Here is a 26,445-nt window from a genome sequence, read left to right as displayed (position 1 = left end):
TTACTAATAACTAAAGGATAAAAAGGATTTAAGAATCCTAAAGATAGAAGAAGAGGAAGAAGAAGAAAGGCATTAACACAATGGAGTGTCTAAAGGAGAAGAAGAAAGAGGAAGAAAGAAGAAGAAGAAGAGAATGAAAAGAAAAACATTAGCGAAAGAGAAGTTTTGCTTCTCTAAAGGACATTACAAGTTAAACGTTATTTCCAAGTCCCAAGATGCTTAGAACAGGAAGATGGAGAAGACGGCTGCAGCCACGGCAACAAGACCGCCTTGGACGCTGATAACAGAAGCAGCGCCGGTGAATGCCATAGGCTTGGAGGGAGTAGCAGTGGCGTAGGCGGAAGTGGTCATGCCTGAAGAGGCAGGACAATGCTCGCCGTTGCACTGAGCAGGGGCGGACTGCTGAGGGATCACAGTGTTGATAGTAATCTTGTAGGTGGTGGTGACTGGGTTTCCGTTGCCAGTGTTGGTAGGGCAATGAATACCATCGCAGGCCTGAGTGATGGTGGCAGTCTTGGTTTGCTGGGGAGTGCCGGTCGAGACAACTATGTATTGAGTGTAGGTGGAAGTTTGGCCAACACTGACTTGCTGCTGGACGTAGACAACAGTCTTGCTGGCATTGGGGCCGGTCATGACGGGGGGAGCACCGCCAGAGCTCTGAGTGATGTGTGTGGTGTAGTATTCAGTGATAGTAGTAGGTTGAGCGGGAACCATCTGGGTTCCAGAGACAGTGATTGTGCTACCGGCGGGACATGAATATACTATAAAAGAGTTAGTTTGTTGCTTTTCTAGTTCATATATTCGTACAACTTACCAGTGCTTGTAACAACATCCTTCTCAGTGACGGCTCCGTAGAGTGCGGTTAATGTGGCAGTATTGGTGGGGTAAGGACAAAGGTAGACCTGAAAAGAGAGTGTCAGTAAGATTGAGAACACATCTACTTAGACAGGGAAGACTCACAGTCTGTGCAACGGGAACCACAGTGGTAATGACTGCAGCGTTCTGGCCGGCTCTGAGAGGGCAATTGGTCTGGTAGAAGGGGTTAGTAAGTTTTACATGGATGTTCGCCGGGGACTGGAGACTCACGACAGTAGGTGCGCAGGAAGAGATGGTCACAACGGTTGTGGAATAAACGGTGGCAGTAGAGTAGGAACCGCCATTGCCAGCGGGCATGCTGGTGACAGCGCATGTAGGGCAAACAGTCTGGACGAGGGTGCTTGTGACAAGGCCAGTCTGCACAGTAGAGCCGCCTTCAATCTGAATGGTCTTGGTCTCGGTGGAAGTGATGGTGGTGGTGACGACAGGAGCGCCGTTGTTCTCAAGGCGAAGAGCGGCATCAATGCCTTCTGCGAAGATGAGGTCGAAGGTGCTGTAGTATGCGCATTGGTTGGTGGCATCATTGTAGGTTGTGGCAACACATGCGTCCTCGGTAGAGCAGATATCGACACAGTTGCTCAAGCTGGCAGGGATGACGGTAGCTTGACGCTTTCTGGAGGCATCAATGGTCAAAGCGGTACCGATAATACCGGTGTTGCACTGAATGGTGAAAGCTACATCGAGGCTGTTGGTGATAACACTTCCGTCCAGCTTGGAGCAAATGAAGTCCTCAAGGCCAGTAGGAGTAGCAGTTGCTGAAGAACCGGTGCTGGAGGCAGTGGAGTTGCGAGTAGAGCTGGAGGTGGTACCGTTGTTGCCGCGAGCGCCAACGACAGTGGCAAAGGTGACTCCAGGAGCGTCGGTGCGGCTGTTCTTGTCGATTTGGCTGTAGTAGGTGCAAGAATCATCAGATGAATCAAAGGCAGTTCCGACACAGGAGGAGTTGCTTGCACAGCCGGCAAGGCAGTCGTCCAAGGTCTGACCAGCTCTCTTGGCGAAATCGAGATCAAGCTCGAATGTGATACCGCTGTAGGTGATGTTGATCTCCAAGCTGAAGGTAACCCCATCGACGGTGGTGAGAGAAGGGGTGGCGGTAGAGGTAGCGGATGAAGCACTTGAGCTTCCAGATCCAGATGTACGGGTTACAGAGCCAGAAGCAGATCCACTGCCAGATCCAGTGGCGGATCCGGAAACCTGGACGCTGCTGGTCTTGGAACGGGAAGCGGTGGAGCTGCTGTTGTAGTTCAACTTGGTCGAACTGCTGATGGTAGGACGGCTCATGGAGCTGCTCGTGACGGTACCGTTAGTAGAACCACCTGAGGGGTTTGATGCATCGACGGGCTTGCCATCGCGCTCGGTGACCTGTGCAAAGTCCGTACCAGGAGCGTTCTGGGCCTGACCAGAGATGCCAGAGAAGTAATTGCACTCGGAGCTTTCAGCAGTGTATGAGGTTGCAACACATCTGGAGTCAGAGGAGCAGGTATTGATACACTCATTCAAGTTGTCGCCACGGGATCTCTTGCCGAGACTTCTCTTCATAATTGTAAGAGGAGTGCCAGCGTAGGTGATGTCGGTCTGAACCTCGAACTTCACGCCATTGACTTCAGGCGTGGCTCCATCAGTGTCTGAGAACAAGGTTAGTAAAATACAAATGCCATTAAAACACTTCCCACGTGCTAAAGTTTGTGGCGTTCTCAGCTATAACAATGCACAGTAGCCTCGAGAAACGGACGAAATCTATCGAGAAGCAACATCACGTCGAATCTCTTTGGAACCGCCCCTGCTCCGGAAGCAATTGCGCATTTGTACAGTGGAGCCTTCGCTCTACACCTCCGTAGGAGGACTGTAGGAGAAGTGTTTACAAACCTCAGCACTCGGGGAGGATACCAGAACTTACAGGTGGGAGTTGCGGAAGAGGAAGTCTTGCTCACGGCAGAGGTGGTTGCAGTGCCGGAGGTCTCGCCAGAGGTGCTGTACATAGTAGTACTGGTAAGATCGACAGAGCGACTGCTCGACGAAATGGTGGTTCCGTTTCCGGAGGTGGTAGTGGAGTTCGGGTACTGTGCCGAGACTGTGCCCATGAGGGCAACAGCCATAGTAACGAATGTGTTCTTCATCGTATCGATGGGTTAGTATGATGCTTAAAAGAGTGACTGAGTTGGAGTGGATGTTTTCGGAAAAGAGGGTCGGCGGGACTGCATATTTATGTCAGAGTTCTTACCATCTCGACCCTTACCGTTATCCAACCTAGAAGTGTGTTGATAGCTGAGTTGTATCGTGGCGTGTGGTTCTGGTGCTGAACAGACGATGAGTATACCGTTCTCATTTCCCACTACGTAGTACGGGGTAGAAAACAGCTGAAGCCTGGGGAACGATTACAGTTGTTGATATCTGTACTAACGCTTCGGTTTGACAACCGCTATGTTGAGCCTTGACCTACTGCTGTGTAGAACTCGTCATCGTCTCTATTACCTTCCATCTTGTGTTGATCGCGGCTGCTCCAGACTTCCCCTAGCCTTGACGGTGTGCTATGCAGTATCGAGAACTTCCATTCAACTCTTTCACAACCGAATCAATATCCTAGCGGTTCGTGTAATGAACAAGACCCCCTCAACAGAGAGTTCTTGAGCCCGTTGTCCCTTGTTGTTATTGTTACCACGATTCAGTAAGCCGGGACGTTGTGGTTGCTATATCAAGGACCACCTGCTGTGCCGGAACTCCCGTAGAGAGGCTGTGCGTCGCAGAGTGGTTGACGTTGTGGTTCACGGTATGGGGGAAATTAGCAGTGGGTGATTGAGTCACCGTTTATCACCTTGATAAAGGAGTTCGAGGGGGAAAGAGCCACAAGCGGCGATGGTTTTCCAACGGTGGAGGGGAAAGAGCGTCAGATCATCGAGCCTTGGTTTTTGATTGACAAGCACCTCCACGCACGATGGAGTGGCCAGCGAGACAGCTAAGTGCTAGAATGTATAGCAGCTCGACACACATGACCAGCAGGGATATCAGCGAGTTACAAAGTCGTGTGTTTCATGTTGTGCGCGAAAAGAGAGGTTCTGTCCACGAACAACGCGTTGAGAAAGAGCTGGGGGTGCGGCCCGTTGCAGCGCTTTGCCGATCCCTAATTTGGACCTTTCTCCTTCTTCGTGCATCACCACCTCCTACAATCTCGGATACCAGAGGCCACTGACGGCAAATCGAACACACAGAGACCAGTAAATTCACGCATGTGTCTTGTCAACGTGGTATTCACTCGACACACGAACTACACTTCAACGGCAGAGCGACCGATTGGTTACTTGGCGTACATGAATACATGGACATCGTAAGGGTGCTGCCTGCCATATGCCCTACCGGCAAGCTGAGGATCGACGATCAAAACAATATCAAGCCGAGTACGGGAGAGACTTGTGTGCAGCAACGAAAAAGACCCGAAAACAGAATCGTATGTATATTCAATTGGATCTGATCATTGGATTCGGTGCGGTACTCAAACATTTTCAGCTCCCTTCTCAGCTCTTGTCCTCTTCCAAATCTCCACCTCACCGCCGCCCAGAATGACCCCAACGCGCATAGTGGACAGCAGGTTATGGGCTGCGTTAGAGTGCTGGTAAACACCACCATTGAACATCGCAGTAGCATCCTTGCCGATAGCCGACAAAATCAGTGCTCTACCACCAGGGTGCTCTCTGATGAACGGAGCTACATCGTGTATCACGCCGCCAATAGCGACGAGAGCCTGGCCGTTACTTCTTGCTTGGGCAACGAACTCTTCCCAGCTGAATACTGGTAACTGTGATATGGGAATGCCCCAATCCAGTTTGGCCCGTTTCTGGTCCACCTTCTTTTGCAGTTGCTGAAGGCGGCCCTTTTCGATCTCATTCCGTCTGAATTGCTTGAGATCGTAGGCCAACCCGAGCCTTTTCCACGTCCAAATCATCCATTTCGTAGGATCATATTGCCACCATTCGATAGCGTTGCGATAGTCCGAGGGAAATTCGTGGTGGAAGTTGTGATAGCCCTCGCCGAGCGTCACAAGGGCGGTGATAACGTGGTCGCGAGGCGAGTTGCGATCATCGAAGGGCTGTTCGCCCAGCCAGTGAGCTAGTGAGTTGACGCAGAAAGTTGCTTGTTGGATGAATCCTGTGCGAAGAATGCCAGCATACACAAACCCGCCATACCAGTCGCCCCATCCTAGACCGCAGACGAGGGTCGGAACGATGAGGGCCATGGTCAGGACCGATTTGATGTAGTGTTTGTGCTGCCATACCACAACTGGATCCTCATTCAAATCGCTGATGTCCGAACGTCCGATTCTCTTGGGATTCTGTTTCATGACCATCCACCCCATGTGGCTATACCAAAATCCTTTACGCACAGAGTAAGGGTCTTTGGATGTATCTGTGTATCGATGATGGGCTCGGTGGCCTCTCGACCACCATCTGATACTCCCTTGGGCAGCACCGGCCCCAGCAGCTGCCAAGTATATCTTGAGCGGGAGGGTTGCTTTGTAGCATGAATGTGCCCAGAGACGGTGATATCCTGCTTGGATGTCAGTATATAGCGAGAGTTTCGTTGTGTTATGATATTCGACATACCGGCTGTGATACCCGAACCGCACATGACATAGTATACAACGGCAAATAATCCTGTGTAGAGCCGTAGCGAGACCTGCGTGGCCGCGACGAGACCCGAGATAGGTACGACTATGATAAAGTAGATGCTCAACCAGTCCAGATGCTGATACCAGTTCCGCCAGGTCATTGGGAGCTCAGTGATGTGAGGTTTATTCGTGTCGTAAGCTCGAGATCTGAGCGGCTGGTAGTCTGTAGTGCCATCAGAAAGGACAGCAACCTTCGTAGGTGAAGCCTGGGGCTTGGACGCCATGATGAATACGAATCGGCGCGTGAAGAACTCTGATCGAAGCTGGCAAGAAAATAAGGGATTCAAGAATGTCGAAGGGAAGAGGTATACTTATAATACAAGTCTTAGCCACAGACAAACAATCAAGGGGTGTTATTTCACAATATCGAAGGACATCAACCGTAGGTCCATGCAGGTCGTGTGTGGAGACATATCAGCAGATTGTGGTGCGACACCCACCATTTCGAAGACATATCGGGCTTCGTTGAGAAGCGCGTGGGAACAAGTCGTTGAGCGAGTCCAGGCAGACAGTTTCTCTCTCTTACCATTGGGGCACTGCCAGGTGCGCGTTTCGAATGCATGGGTCAACCATGGACGCAGAGTGTAGTTTGGGAAGGGCTTGCGAAGAACAGGTTACATGGGAGAGAGGGGTAGCGTCGAATTCTTGACTCGCATATAGGTCGCAAGAATTACCCTTTCCGGCGAACACCTTGCATAGACGTCAGGACAGAAAGTAGATCAGCCCGCCGCCTCTGCCACCAACTAGAACTATCATGATGATCAGGCCATGTATCCTGGGAGTCGGGCAAAAGAACAACAACAATCTGCAGAAAGCTGGAAAACTTGGCCGATATTCAGCCGAATACCATGCAGATAGAGCCACCCTGGTTGAACCTTTTGTCCATCTTCCTTTCCCTTGAAACCTCATTCTTCTGAGTTGTAATCCAGTCCTCTTGAGTTAGTGCACTGTGGATGATAGTACGAGAGAAAAAGGACTCGTGGCTCAAGATCTCAGGACATCCACGCGCTTCCAAGCAAAATCTTGTTGATCGTCTGGCCTAACTCGCAAGATTAATGGAATAGATCAGGCGCTCATTCACTTTACCACGATATTGCTCTAAACAGTTATATCCAGGACCCGGTCCTTGGGTCTTGCCAAACCATTCGACTCGTATCTGTTGGTAATCGAGGACAGGGTCAAAATATCTGATGATCGCTGTTGTTGGTAGTCAGCCGGACGGACTTTGGAACGCACTCCGAGGCCGACAGGACGCGCGGGGTGCGAGACAAACAATCGGCCTTCATTGGTTTCTCTTCATGGTCGGACAATGGGTACAGCGCAATGTTGCCGTTCGTAGGATCCGTGGCGCAGGGACGGCGGACGGAGTAGTACGATAACATGCACACCCGTCTTCAGCTAGTCGCTTGCTATATTTGCATCGACCAACCCTCAGGAAGTCGCTTTTGTTCAACATCAGTCGCAACTTCCTCGATTCTACACACTCCTCATTTCGCCCTTACATACTCAAGCACGAACGTCAATCGACAGTCAAGAAGCAACTTGATTCAAGATGGCAGCCCCTCGAAGACTACTCGCCTCAGTCTCACCTGTGACACTGGGACTGGTAGCAGCGGCTGGTGCTGGTGCCGTTGCTTTCAACATGTCTAAGCCCTCTTCAGACCCGGCAACACTACAGAAGAACCTCGGACAGAGACCCGTTTTTCCAGCTATGGGCTTTGTGAGCCTCACTCTGGAGGAAGCAAGAATGGTCAACCACGACACTAGAGAGTTGAGATTCAAGTTGCCTGGCAATCAAGCCACTAGTGGATTGAGCTCCGTCTGTAAGTGATGCTGCGACGACATCAACTCTAAGAAGCACATGGACTGACATAGTCCAGCATCACTTCTCACTCGTCACACAGCCACCGGATCTTGGTTTCCAACTTTACGTCCCTACACACCCATCAGCACTCCAGATGACACTTACATCACGCTGCTCGTAAAGCAATATCCGAATGGTCGTGCCTCGACACATCTCCACAACCTTGCTCCTGGCCAGACTCTTAGTGTCAAGTCCATCCCCGAGTTTGCTTACAAGCCTAATCAACACAGACATCTGGTTCTCGTGGCTGGTGGTGCAGGCATCACACCCATGTTTCAAACTCTTCGTAGCGTCCTAGACAATCCCAAGGACAAGACCCGTGTGAGTCTGATCTACGCCAACAAGACCGAATCAGACATCTTGTTGAGGAAAGAGCTCGATGCTATGGCAAGTCAGCATTCAGACCAGTTCACGACGACCTACGTGGTAAACGACACCAAATCAAACAACAAAGATCTCGAGAAGGGCTACGTGACCAAGGAGGTCCTGAGCAAGGCACTGCCTGCAAATCTCGAGAATGAAGATGTCAAAGTCTTGGTGTGTGGGCCTCCAGCTATGTTGAACGCGATCGCTGGTGCGAAGGGCGGATTGGGTTGGACACAAGGAAAAGTCGGGGGTATACTCAAGGATCTGGGTTTGACCGAGAAGCAGGTGCACAAGTTCTATGAAGCACTTTCTCGGAAAATGATGTCTCGCATCACATTTGTGGCATCGACAGTTTGAAGTGATTCTAACGGAACAGTAAGCTAAAACGATACCATAAAACTGCACGAAGAACTTCATCTGTGACGGCAGCCAGAGAAACGCAAGCTAGAATACCGTCTCACTGAGATGCTGGGATGCCTTGCAAGTTGTGCTCATTCTTATGGTAGGGCTGTTGTAGATCATCCCAGCGGGGACACAGTAGAGGCAGGTCTGAGAATTGTATCCCACTCTCTGACGCGCTCTCACCATGATGTACGAGCGTTCATGTGGCTATAGAGATGCAGAGTCTTTCAGAGATGGCAGACGAGTCCATAGAGAACCCTTGGTCCCAAGGCTCCCAACGGATGCTCCCTATTTCTCGAAGCGACCATGCATTGTAATAGTTCCTTGCGTGACATACCTTTGCGTACGAGAAAACTTGACAGAATGTGTTCATCGGAGTCGTATATGCTTTTGAGCGAAGTATGTGATACAGACAGGCAAGCACGAACCACACGATTGACAGTTTTCAAAGTGGCTTTGGCATGATATGACTATATACTGTGGTCTATGGGTATCTAAGCGTGATAAGAAAGGCAAAACAGAGACATGATCTAGTGTCTAGAAACATTCTAACAATGCACCTCATTCCAAATATGGAAAGATGAGGATAAGGCTTTGGCGTCACCTTCATACTGACACACCGAAAGATCATACTCGCCCTCTGAAACAACCATTTTACTGGTGCTTGAGTGGAACTGTGCTAACGGGCTCAGCCGACAGGTAATTCCAACCTCGCTGCTTTCCCCAGGATGAATGACTTCTTTTGTAAATCCGATCAGGCTTCTGGAAACAAGACTTGGAGTCGCGCTATCCCTTCGTGCCCTTCTAGAAGCATAGATTTGGATCACTACAGCCGAGGCGCGATTGCCTGTATTCTTGGTTGTGACCATCATGTCGAAAGTGGATTTGACGATTGGGTGTGAGCACCAGAGTGAAGTGAGGGTAAAAGTGGAATAACCGAGTCCGAAACCGAAAGGATAGGCAGGCTTCTGCTGTTCGTGTCGAAGTTTTCTGTAGCCCCACTTGTCATCATATTTGATGTCGTGAGATGATGTGTCCTTTTCCTTTTGCAGCAATTGTTGTTCGGTATCGGGAAGAACAAAAGGTAAACGCCCCGAAGGCTCCTGTTCGCCGAATAGCACATCTCGCAAGCCCTTACCGTATTGTCGGCATCCGTAACTGGAGAACAGGATGGCAGTCGCTTTCTGTCGAATGAAGGTTGGAATTGTGATACTCGTGCCTGCCTCAATCACTACCACAGCTTTGTGACCAGCGACATTCAAGACTGCTTTAGCTAGCTCGAGATCCCGCGGATGAAGCGTGAGGTGACTGCGATCCCGGAAATGTGTCATTCGAGGGTTGTAGACTTGCTTTCGAGGCCTGAAGCGATCGAGGAACCGGCTTTGCTCGCGAGCGCATTCGGATTTTGAAGAAGGTCTGATGAATACAAGGACAGCGTCCGCGGCCATAGCTGACTTTGTTGCTTTCCCGGTCTCGTTTCCTTCCATATACTCGACAGCTAGATTGTGTCTTTTCCGAAGTTCCGTCAGAGGGCTAGTTCCAGGAGGACCTGCAGCATGCGATGCCGGATCGAATTGATACGCTGAGCTGACCCTATCCGCCAGCTCGCCCAAGACAAGCATCTTTATCTGTGAAGGCTTGTTGAATGGAAGAAACATATTGTCGTTCTTGAGAAGGACCATAGATTCGGCGACCGAGCGTCGAGCAAGGCCAATGTGACGCTGACATCTTATCTTCTCCGGATCCGGTATCGACATCTTGATTGTACGGCAGTGATATCGTAGTTGAGCCTTTAAGACTCTGTCGGCCATGACTTCTATGTCAGACCAGTCCAGTGTGTTGTGTTCGAGAGCACTCTCAACGGCTGTGGTTCTTCCTCCTGTCTTGAATGGCATCTCAATGTCCAATCCTGCTTTGATTGATGCCGGTCCGTTTTTGACTGGCCACGTGCAGTCGCTAGCCACGATCAAATCATTCAGGAGCCAGCGTTGCCTCAAGATCCCGTTCAACAGGGATGGGTTCTCTGTACAGGCAACGCCGTTGACACGGTTTCCCGCAGACACGACAAGTTCTGCTCCACTTTGGTAGAGAGTGTCTTTGAAGTGCTGCAAGAACAGCTCGTTCATGGTCTTATCGTCACATGTGATTCTGCCATCTTCTCTCAAGATCTCCATCGAGTTCATCGCGAAATGACGGATGGCGACCATGGCATGTTTTCGTACACCCTTTGCGGCTGCAGTGCCCATGCGGCTGATGACCAAAGGATCCTCTCCATAAGACTCATGAGCTCGTCCCCAATCAGATCGACGTGTGACATTGAGGCATATACCGCTGTAGACGTTGCCGCCATGAGCTCGTACTTCCATACCAATCGCTTCTCCCTTCAGAGCGTATTAGTCTTTGAGTTACCCGGGAATGAGTTTGACACTTACGATGAGCTCTTCCAGTTGTGTGTTGAAGGATGCCGCCCGTCCTAGTGGACTAGGAAACTCTGTGAAAAAGGACTGTTTCGCACCATCGACAAAATGCAACCCGGGAATACCAACCCTTGATATCACTGAAGCCGGATATGGTGAAGCCTTGTTGTCTGAAAGATGCTGCGTAAGAGAGCGGTTGCCCTGTAGCAGAGCAAGATATTCATCATCAGTCATAAGGCTGGAGAGCAAAGCTGCAGCATCGTCAAGTGTCGTCTCGCCATCATTGATCTGTGTGACCAGACGAAAGAAATGTGTGAGCATGGCGGCGAAGGTTGTTAGCCACAAAATCCAAGTAAGGCAGCCATGACTCTTGTACGTTGAATGGTTTGTTCCTCCACAGTGTCCACAACATCTAATGAACCTGGCGCGATACTTTATCGCCTTTAGAGATTTGGAAGCCGGATCGCGTAAAACGTGCAATAAGTCTAACAGCCAGAGCAAGGCATCTAACTCTAAATGTGGTCGTGAAAGACAAGTTGCCCTGATAATCACAACGAAATCGATCTTACATGCTTCCTCACGAACATGATGTTCTTCTCACCCACAGCATAGCGTTGCACACAATATATCCCTAGACAAGGTTGCATATCAACCTGCAAAGAGCTTGATCTCTGTTGTCGAGCGTCGTATAAAGCTGTAACGGCGCGGACGGTAGCTCCGACGTTCAAAGCATAGGAGCCGGGCGGTTGTACCAGGTGCGCGGAATTGACCGAATCTGCGGACCTGGTTCAGTCCCAGGAACAAAACGTGTCTCTCTCCAGGTGATTGGGGCTGTGAGGTGTCTTGGAGCGCATGGCCGTTCCTGGAATCACAAACGAAAGAGCGCTGTCGTGCCAAGCTGCTTCGTGGCTGGCCAAAAGTCGTGATTGCACGTTAGGCTAGGGCTGCCATCAGTGACGACGTAAGAACACCTGCTGATGCACGTATCGCCCTCTATTTTGGGCCAATTCATCTTTTGCGACTGCGAGATAGGTAATCATGCATGGCATTCGGACAAGCGGCGCATTCACACGCGGTCAAGTTGCAGCTGAAGACTCCTCTCGCTCGAAAGCGGGGGTCCAGAACGCCTTTCTCGAAGCCTCAACTCCTTCCCGTGTTATGCAAAAGTTCGTAACGTGCGTAATTGTGAGAATGCACAGTAATTTGAGAAGACCAATAGTTTCTATTGGAAAGCGAAATCATAGCGGATCTTCCCAGACTCGTCTCTACTTAGGAAATGATTGTGCAATTGTATAGTGGGGAGTATTGCTCTACACCTTGGTGGGAGGGGTATGTGAGGTACAGACTTCAGCAGACGAGGGAGTTCTGAGGTCTGACCTCTAGCCGCACAACATGCGGGGTATGTTTACGACTGTGGCCCTTGGGACTCGGCAGGATGAGATATAAAACGGCTGTGATGTTCTAGGTTCGAAGTTGGAATCTCGTTCGAGACATTGTCTTATAACTGCCAATCTGCCAGCAAATACGAGAATGTTTCCATCGCTCTCCAGCTTGACACTATCCTTGCTTGCCCTATCTTCGTATACCCACGCATCTACTTGTACCATGTCTGGAAACCTGACTAGCACCAACGGCATTGGCAGCACGCCTAATCAAGTAATTATACCATCAATGTCCAATACTACCTCTGTTGACTCACAGACCAGCGCCATTACGTCTCCGCAGACCAGGCCACCGCCATAGTCGCAGCAGCAGCAAAGGCCGCGGCCAATATAGTGCCTCAGAATATAGCTGTCACGGATCCCTCGGGCCTTCTGGTCGCTTTCCTGCGCATGGATAACGCGTTCCCAGGCAGCATTGATATATCTATCAAGAAAGCCAGGACGAGTGTACTCTTCAACGGCATCCCTAGCGCTGCTTTGTATAACCAATCCCAGCCCGATCAAGCATTGTATGGCATCCAGGAGACCAATGGAGGTTTGGTAATCTTCGGTGGCGGGTTACCCTTGTTCAAAGACAACTACCTGATTGGTGCCATCGGCGTAAGCGGTGGCACCGTGGCACAGGATATAGAGGTGGCCCAAGCGGGTGTGGACTGGTTGACAAGCTCGTGATGTTCTTATCCAAATCCAAGGCTGATGTTCTTGAGAGATGTTGATTGAAATTCATGTTCAATTGTACTTTTTGTCTGTATCCAAGACGAGTCTTCGTGGCGTAACGAGACCGAGGAGCTGTAACAGGCCGCTTGAAATGCCTAGTATGACAACAACAATGTCGACAATATGTATCGCCCACCAGATGTGCTGTTTACCAAGTGAGCAAGTGGCGTATTTAAACTTCCACACGCCATGAATGTCATCAAACCAGGCAGAGAGCAGACCAGCGTTTCCACCATAGTCACCCATCATGCTACGCACAGTGACCTCTCGGATACCATGTGTGGTTGCGTTGAGTGCAGAGAAACTGGTCGAGTTCCACTGTGCTTGATCGGCCTCGGAGTAGTCATGCCATGTGTCGCATCCTTCATGGTCATGGCCGTTGAGAACAATGCCTGCACGCTTAGATCCAAATAAGCCACTCAGTATCTTTTCACTCGATTGCCGAGAAAGATGATTTTGCTCGCGAATGCCACCACCGTGATGAGGTTCAAAATAGCTGAAAAAAGGAGGATCAACACAAACACCAGCTGGCTTGTACAGGGGGACATGTGTAAGCAATATGACGGCATCTTGAGGGTTGCGTGTGTTGGTATCGTTGATGACGCTGTCCAGATAAAAATGTGTTTCATGGTAGAGATGTTGGTTCCATGCAGGATTATCTAAATTCATGGAATTGAGATTCACAAGATGCAGCTCCGCGGTCAAATTGGACGATGAATCCGATAAGGGGATCCTGATGCGCCAGTTGACTTTGCCAAAGGAACGTTCGAAGCGATCAATACGGTGTTGGTCGATATCACCAGCGTATCCAATGTCATGATTTCCGGCGACGTTGAGCAGAGCGGGCGTCTGGCTGGCTCTCACCTTGTCCACAAAATCCCAAGCAGCAACGTGTTCAGACTCTTGCTCGTGCGCACTATTTTTCCAGGGGTGAGCATCGACGAAAACGCGGTTCCAGAACCTGTTGGCTCGTCGGTCGAACTCGTGGTCGGTGATCCATTGGCTGCCGAGTAGATCGCCCAGCACAGAGACATGGGTTGGCTGTGTCCACCATCTGGTGGCGCGATAGATGTGAGCCAGGTAGTAATCATTGCCCAATAGATCCAATCTCTTTCGGTGGGCTTGCAGCAAGCGTGGAAGGTCGGTCGTGACCATGTCTTTGACAGTGCGTCGCAAGAGACGTGCTGCCACGTCCAGCGGCTCGGTCCACAAGCGGTTGCGCAGGCCTATGAGACCAGGAAACAGCGGCGCGTTGGGATCGGGTAGAGAAGTATCTCCTTCGAGTTGGGGGTCGCCTAGAGCGAGCAGTCGGAAGGGAGCGAGGCCATGTTGCTCAGATGGCGGGAAGTGGCAGTTCTGCGCGACGGGATAAAGATAGAGCCAGAGAGTCGACAAGACGGCCGGCAGGATCAAGGCGAGGAAGGCGTATCGCACGACGCCTGAGAGTCGCATCGAGACTGCATTGTTCTTGTCGCTGTCGCAACAAAACAAGTCGTGCCTTCCAAAGAAATTGCCTCGGAGTTTGCAACCCCCAATCTCCGTCCAAGCCTTCGACCACTCCTTTTCTCATCCCACATCTTCATCCTTGATCACTCTCTTCAACCAGTACAGAATATTCTTGAAATCAGTGAATGAGCAAGTGCCTATCTCTCTTGACGTGTCAAAGCAAACGGACCTATGGCAAGGCATCTGATGGCCATGATTTCTCAACAAAGCATGTAACCTCTGACCCGACCACGTGCATGCTGTGAGTGGCTCTCGTTGAGAAACCCTCTACTGATCGCCCAACCGCGACCCTGTATCGCAACATACATAAACAGTATGCTGTCGACTACCATGCTCTCGAAGCCCCGCAATGTCTGCTACATCTCTACTCACCTCAGCATGTCTCCTGTACGCTCTATCCTCCTTGCCCTTGCTGCTTCTACCGTATCTACTCGTGCGATCCCCATCTTGCAACCCACAGACGTCCTCCGACTAGATTCCGATGGATCGTTCAAGCTCTCTATCTTCAATGATCTGCACTTTGGTGAAGCAGAAGACACACTATGGGGTCCAGAGCAAGATGCCAAGAGCGTCAAAGTCATGAATTCAGTTCTCGATAGCGAGAATACCACTGGCTTGGTCGTTCTGAATGGAGATCTGATCACTGGTGAGAACACTTTCCTCCAGAATTCCACCAAGTACCTGGACGCTGTCGTGGCCCCTCTAGTCAAACGTCGTATCAGTTGGGCTAGCACATATGGCAATCACGACAGCGACTTCAATCTTTCACGCGAAGCCATCTTTGCAGAAGAATCTAAATACTCGCTGAGCCGCACCAAGAACATGGTTCCTGCATCTGACGCCGGTGTGTCCAACTACTACCTGCCTGTGTACGGTCAGGATCCAGCCGTTCCTGAGTTCCTGCTCTGGTTCTTTGATTCCCGCGGCGGCAATTACTTCCAGCAGAAGTCAGCTACTGGGCAACCAGTACCCCAGCCCAATTGGGTTTCCCAAAGCGTGGTTGACTGGTTCACCGAGACTCGATCTGCTCTCGAGAAGAAGCACAAGCGTCTTGTGCCGAGTGTAGCCTTCGTCCATATACCCTCAAATGCCATGGCCGCTTTCCAAGCTACGGGTGTGGACGCACATCGTGAACCTGGCATCGATGACGACAACCCGCTGGCCCAACAAGGTTCAGCTTCGGGCCAGGGCAATGTCAGTGGTGCTGTGTTCAGCTACAACGGTCAAGATATACCCTTCATGCAAGCTCTCCTCGATACGAAGGGACTGAAAGCAGTCTTCTCAGGTCACGACCATGGCGACGACTGGTGCTTCAGGTGGGACTCGAAGTTGAAGGGTATGAACCTGACCGGCAATGGGTTGGACTTATGCTTCGGGAGACACAGCGGATACGGAGGTTATGGATCATGGACAAGAGGAAGCAGACAAGTTGTACTCAAGAAGGGCGATGAAGACGTCGAGACATGGGTGAGATTGGAGGATGGGACGGTCAGTGGCAGGGTTACTTTGAATGGAACATACGGACAAGACTCCTATGCTGCTGTGACTTCATAGAATACAGGAGCATGAACGCCGTTTGTATACTGTGTTGATGAGCGTACAAGAAACTGCTTTGAAAGTCTTGATGGCTGCTTACAATCGTCGCTAATTGATAAGACAGGGCGGATCAAAATGTGCCCCAAGCACGTCATTTGCTCACGGGATTTCTTCATGCTCTGTAGCTTGATGAAGAGCGCTGCTTCTATAATTTGCGGTGAAAACTCATTGCTCGATATTGACCCTGAGATTTATCCATGGGAGATCAGTGGATACTGGAGCTTGTCGAATCATTATCCAAACTTGCGCAATGCTGTTGAATACGAGCAGTCTTGACTACAAAAAAGTCGTAAAGCCTCACCTTTGGCCGTCTTTTTCACCCATCTCACTCAACTGCTATCATGAAAGCTCATTCTCTTACACTTGCCCTTACGGCACTACCATTCGCAGCAGCCAAAGGTCCATTCTTGCAACAGACAAGCAACGATACATGGGTATTGGGTAACGACATCTGGAACATCACTCAAGGACCTATATATGGCACGAAGCTCTATTATCAAGGAAAAGACGCTATAGGCAGTGCTGTTGGACATTACGTCGGAGCAGGTATCAAGGATGTCTCCAGTCCGCAAGATCACAGTACTAACATATTGCAGACGGGGAAAACAATCTGGTCTGGGAGTCAGCAAGCATTGTGAACAAAGGTGGTTCATTCATCGATGTGAGCTTTGTCTCGGAAAAGGGTGATCTCCATTGGGTCATCTATGACGATCTTGCTGGTTCTTACCAGTACTTTGTCAACCGTGCCCTCGGCGACATCAGTATCCTTCGTTCTCTCTTCCGCCTTGACCCCGACAGATTCCCCAATGGTCGCACTTACCTGAAGGATGAACCTCTGCCATCATTCAAGTCGATTCTGAGTGCCACAAAGGTTCAGGACGAGACTTTCGAAACGTCAGATGGAACGTATATCACGAAGTATGACTGGTCGAACTATGTCAGAGACCGAGATTTCAATGGTGTTTATGGACCGTCCACTGGGTCATGGTATATCCATCCTAGTACGGACTACTTCAGTGGTAACCACCTGAAGCAAACTTTGACTGTAAGTTCTGGCAGCTTTCAATCACTCGATCAATCGTATACTGACTGAAATAGGTCCATCGAGAAAGTAGCACCGGCGATGCTGTACAGCTGAATGTTGTGCAAGACACTTCGCACTTCCAGACTCAAGTCACAACTTCCCAGCCCGTTGGCAAGATCTGGGGTCCGTGGCTGTGGTATCTTGTAAGTTGCCGACTTGATGATTACTAGTCTCTTCTGACAACTAAGCAGAACGATGGAGACATTGCAGATGCAGCAAGAAAGCATCAAGAAGAATTGACCAAATGGCCCTATCCATGGATCAATGATACTGCTTACCATTCTCGCGGTTCTGTGTCTGGATCTCTCAAACTCTCCGATGGAAGAGTCGCAGCTGGTGCGGCCGTGTTCCTAGGTGACTCGGATATTCAGGCACCGTTGGCACAGGGGGCCAATTACTACTATACAACCTACGCCGATGTCTCTGGCAAATTCAGCTTCGCCAATGTCCGTACTGGTAAATATGGCATATACGCTTGGTCAAATGGTGGCAAGATCGGCGACGTCTACACCAACTTCACAAAGTCCGGCATCGATGTCAAGGGCAAGACTAACCTATCAACACTGACTTGGTCAGTCCCGACCAACAAGCGCATCTTCCAGATCGGAGACTTTGACAAGAAGACCACCGGCTTCATCAACAGTGGACCATATCACCACGGTCTTGCTGCCGCGTCCCCAGCAAACTTTACCTTTGTCGTCGGCACCACAAACAGCTCCTCCTGGTACTACGCATCCTCCAACCTTGGAACTTGGAATGTGGAGTTTAGCATTGCCGAACTCGAAAAGCCCACCGCTAGACTTATTGTCTCATTGGCCGGATACTCGCAAAGCACCGCTTTGACAGTCTTAGCTAATGGTGCTGTGTTGGGTAGCTTGAGTAAGGATAATATTACCACTGATGCAGCGACTTACAGATCAGGGACCGTTAGCGGAGAGTGGCACCAATTTGAGTATGTGGTTAGCAATCTGAAAAAAGGGAAGAATGTTGTGAGTTTCCAGGTTGATAGATATGTTTTGTGGAGGGGTTTTTTGTGGGATGCGATTACCCTTGAGTGGATTTGATGAAGGCAGCAAGGTGTTTCTCGCAAAGATGGTGATTATCAGTGTCAAGCTGTGATGGAAGGTGCGATCGCCAATGCAGGCTCCAGATAACTTTTCTTTGGTTCCGGGTTCGGTGCATGTCCTTCACTAGCTCCCTTCCACCTACTCTTTCCTTCACTTTCCCACCTACCTATATATCTTATCAAATCTGCCATCAAATTAATCTTCCAGCCCCTTTAGTGCAGTGGTATAGCACGTTCCCATACCTAATGTCTTGCAAAAACAAGCAGAGTAAGGCGAGCACTGTGGGAGCCGAATAGGCACCCGCTTTGCTGGACCTGGACGCTCGTCGGAATGGGAGAGACGTGAGTTCGAATCTCACAGGGGGCGATGTACTTCTCTTTTTGCTCTGTTTGAGGTGATCGAGAGGGAGGATGGTGGTAGAAGACGAAGAAGTTTTGCCTCAACAAAACATTCAACCCTATTTTCCGACAATCTTCCACAGCACCCGTCCTCTTGATGACGACCCTCAAGGCTCATGTTCTCAAGACCTCTATTCTCATCACCAGATCCTCAAAGGCGGCACAAGAGGGGGAAAAATCACTGACGCCCTGGATACAAATCCCACATCTGCTTTGCCCCACCGAACACCTTCCGTCATCTTGGACTCCCCACCTGCAGTTCTTTTGCCTGCTTGAACTCCGCGTCGCAACTATTGTACATGCATAACGGCATCTCTGGACACGGAAAATATTATTCCAGCAACCACTTTCAACACCTGTCTTTCTCACCATCGCCTATCGTACCTTCCTCAGGCTTCCTGGCTAAATCGTGATGAGTGACATGTTGGCAAATTGGCGTCCGGGTGGTAGGCTGTTGTGCTTGCAGATCTGATATGCGTAAAACAAAAGGTGAGGCTGTATAGATTGGCCACAAATACTAGGCTAGGCTGCGTGATCACAATTTATCGTTCTGCTGAAACCCAGGCACTATATCTGAAACCGTCATTGCCGCAATACTTATCACTCGTGTGCAACAAAAAGCTTACAATGAGACTCAATCTATCAGCACTGATCTGTCTGATACCGGCTGTCCTGAGCATCCCATTTGAAGGTCTGTGACAGCTGAACTCTACGAACTTTTTCACGCTAACAGCCGATAGGTTTTACAAAACGACCAAACACATGTCCAAAGACTCCAGTTAACGCGACTCGCTATGATGCAAAACTTCCAGACCCTTTCATGTTTGCCAACGGCAGACCTGTTAAGACCCTTTCTGACTTTGCGTGCCGCCAACGTGAAGTCAGCGAGCTCTTCCAGACCTTTGAGTTGGGGGCAAAACCGGGGAATCCAGATAGCGTATTTGGCTCTATCTCTGGCCCAAACCTGACAGTCACGGTTTGTGTGCATGGCAGGACCGTATCTTTCACACCTACGATTGCATATCCCGCGAACGGAACCGCTCCACACCCAGCCATCATCGCACTCGGAGGCCTTACCATCCCTGCGCCTTCTGGAGTAGCCATCATCATATACAACAACGATGATATCGGCGCTCAACTCGATCAGAGCAGCCGGGATCAAGGAAAGTTTTTCGAGCTCTACCCCGAACTGGGGGCCAATGGTGCCATGGTAGCATGGGCTTGGGGTATAAGCCGCATCCTCGACGTTCTGGAGACTTTACCTGAGGCCAACATCAATACGAAAAAGATTGCCGTCACTGGTTGCTCCAGGAACGGAAAAGGAGCACTGGTCGCGGGTGCACTAGATAGCCGCATAGCTCTCACAATTCCACAGGAAAGTGGTTCTGGTGGAACTGCATGCTGGCGTCTGAGCGACTACGAGAATCACAACGCGTCGACACAGACAGCATCCGAAATCGTCCAAGAAAACGTCTGGTTTGCTACTCAGTTTGATGATTTTGCCAATACCACAGTAGATATGCTGCCAATCGATCACCACATGCTGGCTGGCCTTGTTGCTCCAAGAGGTCTACTGGTGATCGACAACATCGGATACGAATGGCTTGGACCCTGGAGCTCTTATGGATGTATGAAGACCGCTCACAGGATCTTTCAAGCTCTTGGAGTATCTGACCATTTGGGATATTCCATGTCTCCCAGCCATCTTCATTGCTCCTTCCCCTCAAATCAGGGCCCTGAACTCCAAGCCTTCGTCGACAAATTTCTCTTTGACAAAATCTCTGACACAAATTTCTTCAACCCAGCAGGCAATATCACATTCGATGATGCGCAATGGGTAGACTGGTCTACTCCGCACCTGCGTTGATAACCAGTCTTGTTCCACGGCTTTGATCGCTTGCTTTTCTCTCGCACTCCTTTGTGCCAGAACTCATGTCATTCAGTTTCGGCCGCAAGTCTGTTCTCTCTTTACCATTTGATGTTTCCTCCAATCATACAATAGCCGTGTTTAGCCTAACCGAATACACCAAAGAAGCTTTTCGTGTATGCAAATCTTCTGTCGGAGTTCCTGTTCCTGGATGCGGTTACCCCGCGATTGTAGCTCTCCATGGTCTGTGAGTTCGTGATGATCGTCCCCCGTGGGGCCATCCATTTAGCCTGAACATGTCTCGGACGGCATCGTTAGCTCGACGTTGGATCGTGCATGCCATGCCTCCTTTTATATACCGTATGACTTCCTCAAGGGTATCGTGGTGTGACACACAGTGTAAGCTCTGACACACAACATGTTAAACAAGCAATTTGTGGCTTTGGCCGCCTTCTTGGCCTCATCACTCCTTTCTCCAACCAATGCTCTTCCTCTTGATGCATCGATAGAGGCTAGAGCACCTGCTTGTGATCACTGGGTGGACACATGGACTTCCATGCCCCAGCTCACTGAACCGGCCAATCTGCCCAACCCACCTTTCAACCAGACAGGCTCTGTGTTTGTCAACAGTACTATTCGACAGACCCTGCATATGTCAATTGGCGGTCCACAAATCAGGATCCGTCTTTCCAATGCGTTTGGTGCAACTCAACTCAACATCACGGCCGTAACCGTCGCATTGCCCTACAACAACTCGGCGGGGCAGAGCATCATCGAGACCAACACTCTTCAGACTGTCACCTTCTCGGGCAACAATTCTATCATCATTCCCGACGGTTCTCTCGCTGTTTCGGATCCTATCCACTTCCCCATCAATCCTCAGTCTGAGCTCGCTGTATCGATATATCTTGCTGGCGGTCAGCTCGGTAATAGCATTACTTCGCATCCTGGCTCAAGAACGACATCGTTCTACCAGTTCGGCAATGCAGTGAGTGCAGCCAACCTGACCGACGCTTCTGTGCAAAGTGTCGCACATTGGTACTTCCTCTCTGCCATCGAGGTTTGGTCACCACCGCAAGCAAGAGGTTTCGCGATCGTCGGAGATTCCATCACTGATGGTCGTGGTTCGACGACAAATGCCAACAACCGTTGGCCTGATCTCGTCCTCGCACGCATGCAGAAGAACCCCTCTACCAAAGATATTGGTGTTTTGAACCAAGCTGCAGGTGGAAACCGCATCCTTGCTGATGGCCTAGGTCCGAATGCGCTGGGTCGCATTGATCGTGACGTGCTGGCTCAGTCTGGCATCAAGTACTCCATGATCTTCGAGGGTGTAAACGACATTGGAACTGCCGATTCGACTACGGCTGCTCAAGACTTTGTTTACAATCAATTGATCCAAGCCTACGAGCAGATCATCACCCGTATCCACACGTTCGGCATACCGATATTTGGCGCTACGATCACGCCGTTCTCAGCTCCGAACAGCACTATCCAGGCATACAGCACTCCAGAGCGTGAGGTGACGAGACAGCGTGTCAACCAGTGGATCCGCACGAGCGGCAAATTCGACGCAGTTCTAGATTTTGACAAGGTGGTGAGAAGCTCGGCAAACCAGAGCATGTTGCAAGATCAGTACAACTCTGGTGACTACCTGCACCCGAGTCCTGCTGGGTACCAAGCCATTGCGGACAGCTTCGATTTGAACCTGTTCAATCGTTTCGCGGGTGGAGTCAGCAGCTACATGTGATAGGTTTTAGCTTAGCGAGCAAGCAATACCAAGCCTTTTGTTTCAAGCCAAATTCAATTTCATACCATCGAACTTGCGTCATGCAGACATGGAATAAGCCTTGGTGCCATTGGGGTCGGAGTGAAAGTACTTCAAGCTTGGTTCCACGCGATTAATCTATCGCGATCAGCCGTAAGCAGTATTTCCAGCCATTCTGTGAGCGTAGACGAGGCTAGACCCACGTGAGCTGTTGCGTGCAGTCATAATAGGGTGATAGAACAAGCTTCGGACGGGAGGATGCCGTGCGTGAAACAACCTGAAACTTCGCTAAACCCTGGGGTGAGCTGTTGAAACCACTTGACTAGAAGTGGGCCGGTCCATCGGGGCTGAAAACCCATGCCTATTTGACACTAAGGCCTATAAGCATGCTTTCCTAAGTGCGTTCCCTACGTCGATCTTGTAGTTTCTGCCTGGACTTGATTGATTTTGCCTAAAGCATGGACATTTGGATTCGTCAGCATACCTAGCACAACGTCGACTAGACCCATGTGTCCGAACAGGCACCGGGTCAGTCACAGAGATGTGATTGTGGTATAAGTAGACCAGCAGCATCTTGTATCGTAGCTCAAGTACAAACCTCAATTTCAATACTCAAAATCACCATTTCCCAACCATCTCAGACATCATGAAGTCCGTCATCGCCGCTATTCCCTTCATCCTCATGGGCTCCACCACCATGGCTGCTCCTCTCGAGAAGCGTGCATGCCCCAACATCCATGTCTTCGGAGCACGTGAAACTACTGCGCCTGCTGGATATGGATCAGCAGGCACAGTCGTCAACCTCATCCTGAACGCTCACCCCGGCGCAACCGCCGAAGTCATCAACTACCCAGCTGCTGGAGGCAACAGCTACGCATCCTCCGTCCAGGCTGGAGTCAAGGCTGTCACCAACCAAATCAACAGCTTTGCCGCATCTTGCCCCAACACGCAGCTGGTTTATGTTGGATACTCTCAGGGAGCCCAGATCGGTGATGACGCTCTCTGCGGAGGTGGTGACCCCAACCAGGGCATATCCAGCACTGCTGCTCCCATTTCCAGTGCTGTTGGAAGTAAGGTGAAGGCCATCATCTTCATGGGTGACCCTAGAAACATTCCCGGTGGTCCCTACTCTGTCGGCACTGCAAAGAACCCTGGAGTAAGTTCATCTGCTGTTGATATCAGAATGTTTTACTGATCGAGATGGTGTAGTTTGACCCCAGAGCCTCAGGCTTCACTTGCTCTGCATACGCAAGCAGAATCCAGTCTTACTGCGACTCTGCCGATCCTTACTGCTCGAACGGAAACGATGCCAACGTTCACCAAGGATACGGTCAAGAGTATGGTCAGGCTGCCCTCAAGTTTGTCAACAGCAAGCTTACCTGAGCTCGTCTCGCTGGTCGAAACGAGACATGATGCTTGTGTCGCAGAATATGTGCAGGCTTCCATAGTTCATTTCCAAATTCAGAAAACCATTTCCCTCCTTCCAGAGCTCTGCTGCCGATGAGACTCGCATTGCGTACTGATAGCTTGAATGTTGATGGAGTAGATGTCGACAAACATTCGACTCGGTTGAGTGCCGGCAAGTTTGAAAGGCTCGGAGGAGAAACTGCCGATTTGGTGAATACAAGCCGAACTTTTTCCGTATAAAATCGTCATGGTCGAGCTTGCCATCCTTCCTCTCTGTCTACTTCAGAGTTTGGATACGACCTCTTGCTACAACCCGCCGGCCACGCCAAGGGCTGCGCAGCAGTGATCTTCATTCAATGGGCCAATATGAAGAAGATTCCGGCAGAAGAGTCGTTTCCGACACTGATGCATGTTAGACAAATTAACCTGTCTCCCCCAAGCCAAGCATTTCCCTCCGCAATTGCTCGTAAATGCTTGACTTGGCATCGACTCTTCGGTGTGCTTTCATCCGTAAGTCTACAAGTGATCAGCGACCATGCATGATCATATGGCGACTCTCGTGTTCGCGGTGACGAGCAATGCTACTATAAACACTCAGTCTGATGCCTCTCATGCTTCCACAATTGTATTTCTATCCTTCTCGCGATGCGTTCACTATATGTCTTAGCAACCTCGGCTCTAGCTTTCGTAGCCAGCGCTACCCAAAACAGCACTTGTTCAACAGACCTCGAGTCTTTAACTGTCACAAACCTCGATCATGTCCGTGGCAACTTGCACTTACCCACTAACACCGAGAGTGGCCTGAACGTCACATGGAGTAGTGATCGCGAGTCTGTCGTCTCAAGCGATGGTATCGTCAAGAGGCAAAATACAACGAGTCAAGTTGAGTTGACTGCTACGATTGATTGTAGTGGGACGCCAAAAAGTCGACAATTTTCAGCCTTGGTCCATCAGGCAGCTAACATCGGTGCATTTGAAGGCTACGCATTTGCGTACTTCACCAACAACTCCCGCTCGGGCGAGAACATCTATTTTGCGGCTAGTAACGGCAACGACGCCTTGTCGTGGAAAGAGCTCAATGGTGCACAGCCTGTTCTCAAATCGACATATGGCACAACTGGACTGCGCGATCCTTTCATCATTCGTTCTCACGAGGGCGACACTTTCTACCTCATTGCAACTGATCTTTCGATCGGTTCTGGAACCTCTTGGGGCGATTCAGTCAAGTTAGGCAGTCGATATCTTGAAGTATGGGAGTCCCACGACCTCAAGACATGGTCGGAACAACGCCATGTGTTGGTTTCACCTGCTGAAGCTGGCAACACGTGGGCGCCTGAGGCCTACTACGACGAAGGCATTGGTGCTTATGTAGTCTTCTGGGCCTCTTCTCTATACAACTCGACCGATGTTGATCGTACTGGAGCGACCTACCACCGCATGCTGTATGCCACGACACGAGACTTCGTGACGTTTAGCGAGCCCCAGATCTGGCAAGATGTTGGCATGTCACGTATTGATTCCACCGTCTTGAAGTCGGGCGACGTCTACTACCGCTTTACCAAAGACGAAGGTGCTGGCGAGACTGGATGTGTCGACATCATTGAGGAAAGATCAACCTCGCTCAGAGCGACAGCGGACTCTTGGACTACCATCGATACCTGCATCGGCAAGAAGGCTGGTACTCAAGGAGTTGAAGGGCCCACAGCATTTAAATCCAACCCTGGCGATGTGAATGGAGACCACTTTTACCTGTTTGTCGACGAGTTTACTGGTCGCGGCTACATTCCCCTCCAGACCAAGAACATCGCAAGCCCTAATTGGACAGTCCCGGCATCATACAAGCTGCCTCCAAGCCCTAGACATGGAACAGTCCTGCCCATCACTGCTGCCGAGCTCGCTAGCCTTACAACAACCACTGTCAACACTTCATTGAACGCTGGTGCTGTGTATGGTGGTTCTCCAGTACTCAAAGGCTACTTCGCTGATCCTAACATCGCCGTGTTCAACAAGACTTACTACATCTACGCTACCACCGATGGCTTCCCTGGCTGGGGCGGTCAAGTGTTCTATGCCTGGAGCTCACCAAATCTGGTAAACTGGACTCGCAGCGAGCAACCTTTCCTCACGCTGAACGGCACCAACGGCAACGTGCCATGGGCAACTGGTAACGCTTGGGCTCCCACAATCATCGAGAGACGTGGGAAGTACTACTTCTACTTTAGCGGACAGAACCCTACTTACGACACAAAGACTATTGGTGTTGCCATCGCGGACTCCCCTACTGGTCCCTTCACTGCAGAACCCACCGCCATGATTCTTAACAACGAGCGCCTTACCACCGGCCAAGCCATTGACTCGGATGCGTTTCTAGATCCTGTGAGTGGCAAGTACTACCTCCTCTGGGGTAATGGCCAACCTCTCCTCGCTGAGTTGAATGACGACATGATTTCCATAGACTGGCCCACTGCACAGAACATTACAGGCCTGGAAGACTTCCGCGAGGGCCTGTTCATCAACTACCGCAAAGGTCTCTATCACATCACCTACTCCATTGACGATACGGGCTCGGAGAACTACCGCGTCGGCTACGCTACATCCACCTCGATAACCGGAAACTGGACTTATCATGGCGTGGTGCTGCAGAAGGATGTCAGTCAGGGAATCTTAGCCACTGGTCACAACTCGATCATCAATGTGCCTGGAACAGACGAGTGGTATATGGCTTACCACCGTTTTGCCATTCCTGATGGCGACGGCACGCACAGAGAGGTGACCATTGACAAGGTCACTTTTGACGAAGAGACCGGATTGATGAATGCTGTTATTCCCACGCTGAGTAGCGTGGCGGCTTTCCCTGTCCCTGGGAGATGAGGCGTTTGGTTTTTGACAGCATATAGCAGCCTGTAGCTGACCCATGAAGAGACCTGGTTCAACATACAAATTCACTTTTCTCAATGATTCTCACCATATCTGCTGCCTCGCATTCTAACATTGCACGTGGTTCCAAG

At 50.3% G+C, this 26,445-nt stretch overlaps 12 protein-coding genes across 12 annotated transcripts; 8 read left to right on the top strand and 4 right to left on the bottom strand.

Moving 5' to 3' along the window:
• Nucleotides 1-219: 219 nt before the first annotated feature.
• M436DRAFT_46990 (uncharacterized protein) lies at nt 220-2,993 on the bottom strand (the record flags this gene model as incomplete). Its single annotated transcript, XM_013571496.1, has 5 exons — nt 220-761; nt 815-902; nt 961-1,029; nt 1,087-2,041; nt 2,854-2,993. 5 exons carry the CDS (start codon nt 2,991-2,993, stop codon nt 220-222), a joined length of 1,794 nt encoding a protein of 597 aa, XP_013426950.1.
• A 1,370-nt stretch (nt 2,994-4,363) lies between these two features.
• M436DRAFT_73134 (fatty acid desaturase) lies at nt 4,364-5,760 on the bottom strand (the record flags this gene model as incomplete). The annotated part of the gene is made up of 2 exons (XM_013571828.1): nt 4,364-5,415; nt 5,472-5,760. The coding sequence occupies 2 exons, from the start codon at nt 5,758-5,760 to the stop codon at nt 4,364-4,366; spliced, it is 1,341 nt and encodes a 446-aa protein (XP_013427282.1).
• Nucleotides 5,761-7,247: 1,487 nt separating this feature from the next.
• On the top strand, nt 7,248-8,123 carry M436DRAFT_73133 (NADH-cytochrome b5 reductase; the record flags this gene model as incomplete). The annotated part of the gene is made up of 2 exons (XM_013571827.1): nt 7,248-7,359; nt 7,417-8,123. The coding sequence occupies 2 exons, from the start codon at nt 7,248-7,250 to the stop codon at nt 8,121-8,123; spliced, it is 819 nt and encodes a 272-aa protein (XP_013427281.1).
• A 593-nt stretch (nt 8,124-8,716) lies between these two features.
• M436DRAFT_47567 (glycoside hydrolase) lies at nt 8,717-10,906 on the bottom strand (the record flags this gene model as incomplete). Its single annotated transcript, XM_013571612.1, has 2 exons — nt 8,717-10,549; nt 10,601-10,906. The coding sequence occupies 2 exons, from the start codon at nt 10,904-10,906 to the stop codon at nt 8,717-8,719; spliced, it is 2,139 nt and encodes a 712-aa protein (XP_013427066.1).
• Nucleotides 10,907-12,190: 1,284 nt separating this feature from the next.
• Nucleotides 12,191-12,699, top strand: M436DRAFT_82253 (DUF336-domain-containing protein; the record flags this gene model as incomplete). Its single annotated transcript, XM_013571826.1, has 2 exons — nt 12,191-12,241; nt 12,292-12,699. 2 exons carry the CDS (start codon nt 12,191-12,193, stop codon nt 12,697-12,699), a joined length of 459 nt encoding a protein of 152 aa, XP_013427280.1.
• A 120-nt stretch (nt 12,700-12,819) lies between these two features.
• On the bottom strand, nt 12,820-14,064 carry M436DRAFT_23315 (uncharacterized protein; the record flags this gene model as incomplete). Its single annotated transcript, XM_013571477.1, has 1 exon — nt 12,820-14,064. A coding segment is annotated over one exon (1,245 nt), but the record flags the coding sequence as incomplete, so codon positions are not given.
• A 564-nt stretch (nt 14,065-14,628) lies between these two features.
• Nucleotides 14,629-15,804, top strand: M436DRAFT_47051 (Metallo-dependent phosphatase; the record flags this gene model as incomplete). The annotated part of the gene is made up of 1 exon (XM_013571507.1): nt 14,629-15,804. One exon carries the CDS (start codon nt 14,629-14,631, stop codon nt 15,802-15,804), a length of 1,176 nt encoding a protein of 391 aa, XP_013426961.1.
• A 383-nt stretch (nt 15,805-16,187) lies between these two features.
• Nucleotides 16,188-17,994, top strand: M436DRAFT_73128 (rhamnogalacturonate lyase; the record flags this gene model as incomplete). The annotated part of the gene is made up of 4 exons (XM_013571825.1): nt 16,188-16,392; nt 16,443-16,891; nt 16,945-17,073; nt 17,122-17,994. 4 exons carry the CDS (start codon nt 16,188-16,190, stop codon nt 17,992-17,994), a joined length of 1,656 nt encoding a protein of 551 aa, XP_013427279.1.
• A 1,028-nt stretch (nt 17,995-19,022) lies between these two features.
• On the top strand, nt 19,023-20,262 carry M436DRAFT_64151 (uncharacterized protein; the record flags this gene model as incomplete). The annotated part of the gene is made up of 2 exons (XM_013571709.1): nt 19,023-19,086; nt 19,136-20,262. 2 exons carry the CDS (start codon nt 19,023-19,025, stop codon nt 20,260-20,262), a joined length of 1,191 nt encoding a protein of 396 aa, XP_013427163.1.
• Nucleotides 20,263-20,680: 418 nt separating this feature from the next.
• Nucleotides 20,681-22,012, top strand: M436DRAFT_47936 (extracellular GDSL-like lipase/acylhydrolase; the record flags this gene model as incomplete). The annotated part of the gene is made up of 1 exon (XM_013571664.1): nt 20,681-22,012. One exon carries the CDS (start codon nt 20,681-20,683, stop codon nt 22,010-22,012), a length of 1,332 nt encoding a protein of 443 aa, XP_013427118.1.
• Nucleotides 22,013-22,676: 664 nt separating this feature from the next.
• Nucleotides 22,677-23,413, top strand: M436DRAFT_64149 (acetylxylan esterase precursor; the record flags this gene model as incomplete). The annotated part of the gene is made up of 2 exons (XM_013571708.1): nt 22,677-23,186; nt 23,240-23,413. 2 exons carry the CDS (start codon nt 22,677-22,679, stop codon nt 23,411-23,413), a joined length of 684 nt encoding a protein of 227 aa, XP_013427162.1.
• Nucleotides 23,414-24,082: 669 nt separating this feature from the next.
• M436DRAFT_47526 (Arabinanase/levansucrase/invertase) lies at nt 24,083-26,308 on the top strand (the record flags this gene model as incomplete). Its single annotated transcript, XM_013571604.1, has 1 exon — nt 24,083-26,308. The coding sequence occupies one exon, from the start codon at nt 24,083-24,085 to the stop codon at nt 26,306-26,308; it is 2,226 nt and encodes a 741-aa protein (XP_013427058.1).
• Between the last annotated feature and the right edge of the window lie 137 nt (nt 26,309-26,445).

This window comes from Aureobasidium namibiae, assembly GCF_000721765.1.
Source record: "Aureobasidium namibiae CBS 147.97 unplaced genomic scaffold scaffold_9, whole genome shotgun sequence".
NCBI classification, from domain to species: domain Eukaryota; kingdom Fungi; phylum Ascomycota; class Dothideomycetes; order Dothideales; family Saccotheciaceae; genus Aureobasidium; species Aureobasidium namibiae.
This window is presented reverse-complemented; position numbering and strand designations above follow the sequence as displayed.